A 1,557-nucleotide genomic window follows, 5' to 3' on the forward strand; every position below is an offset into this window, starting at 1 on the left:
AGAACAATCTGCACAGGGAAAACTGTAGGTATGGATTCACCGATTTCCAAACTACTGGCAGGGAAAGTGTGGGAGATGGAAAAATCTTCGCCTCAGAATCCTTACCTCATCAGTCACAGAACGAGGCAAAAATCACACGCATAATTGCCAGGCATTTCACTTGTGTTTTTTTTTTATATATATCACAGCTGTACAGTTTTTCTGTTAAACGAGTAACAATAAAATTATTTATTACAATATGGTTAAAGGCCTATGCTGATGAATCATACACTATACATGAAAAGCTTGCATCTGTACATTTATACAATATCTGAGAAACTAAAAAAAAGAGCTGTTTCTGATAAATATTTTAATAAAACCATCTCCTTCTCTATTTTTTTCTCCTGGTGGGGGTGAACTTTTGATCATAAAAGAAAATAAACACTGAAGTTTTTATAATTTTCCCAAGAAAGTGTTTTTTTTTTTACAAACAGAAACAGTCCATGCACTGGACACAAGATTTAAAAACCAGGATCCTTTATTCCCCCTCGCAACTGCAAAAAAAATAAAAAATAACTGGTCTCCAGAAGGAATGGCTCTTTAAAATACACTCCCACCATCCTTTCAACCAAAGAGGCAAACCTTTGAATAATAAATATACATTAATCTGTGTTGCTGTACAGATCGCGGATGGCTGGTGCTGCAACTACCTGGTGTAAGCCCTTTCCTTTTTGGATTTCTCCAGTGCTTTGTCCATGGTTTTCTCATTCTCCCCCCTGCATTTGGGACAGTACCATTTGCCCTTGGGCTTGTGGTTCAGACTCACGCAGGAGAAGTGGAACCATTCGATGGGGCACTCCTCATTGTCGCAGCCAATCATCTCCCCATAAGAGACCTGGTTGCACAGGCAGTAAGTGGGCTCATTGGGGTCAATGGGCAGGTCCGCGGGAGATGCTTCCCTCTCCGCTTTGGCTTTAGATCTCTTCTTCTTCTTGGAGGTCTTGGCCTTCTTCTCCTTCGGCATTCCGGCAGTGGCCTCCTCGTGGTCGTGGTTGCTGGACGCATTCTCCCGGTTCTCGTTATTGCGCTGTCTCCTGGACCTCTTGGCACTGGGTTTCTCTGCCGGAGCTGCACCCTCGTTCTTGGACCTGTCCAGTGAGGACTTGTTGTTGGCATCATTGCTCTCTGCGCAGTTTTCAAAGAGCTCGACGTGGCCGTCCACCTGCCGGCTCCGGTTCTCCACCAGTTCCACCATCTGGTTGACGATCTGGATCTTCTCATCACCCAATTCCTGGCTTCGGATCAGGGCCCGCTGGATATAATGGAGGATCCGCCTGCGCTGAACCGCATCAGTTTCCCTCTTGTGCTTTTCATAATATTCATCCAGCTCCTTCAGGATGTCTGGAGAGAGAAAGAGAGACTTGCATTCATATAACACCTTTCAAATCCTCAGGTCATTGCAAAGTACATTACAGCCAATAAAGTACTTTTGAAGTGTAGTCACTGCTGTAATGTAGGAAACTCAGCAGCCAATTTACACACAGCAAGAACTCACAAACACCAATGTGATAATGACCA

At 44.1% G+C, this 1,557-nt stretch overlaps 1 protein-coding gene across 1 annotated transcript in view; it reads right to left on the bottom strand.

Annotated features, from left to right (window-relative positions):
- Positions 1-499: 499 nt before the first annotated feature.
- Positions 500-1,557, bottom strand: part of ing1 (inhibitor of growth family, member 1) — a 61,770-nt gene continuing 60,712 nt past the window's right edge. Inside the window, exon 2 of the mRNA XM_068032920.1 lies at positions 500-1,380. Within this exon, the coding sequence (XP_067889021.1) occupies positions 686-1,380 (695 nt within the window). The 3' untranslated portion in view covers positions 500-685. The remainder of the gene's footprint in view (positions 1,381-1,557) is intronic.

Source organism: Heterodontus francisci, chromosome 6, assembly GCF_036365525.1.
Source record: "Heterodontus francisci isolate sHetFra1 chromosome 6, sHetFra1.hap1, whole genome shotgun sequence".
Taxonomy (NCBI): Eukaryota; Metazoa; Chordata; class Chondrichthyes; order Heterodontiformes; family Heterodontidae; genus Heterodontus; species Heterodontus francisci.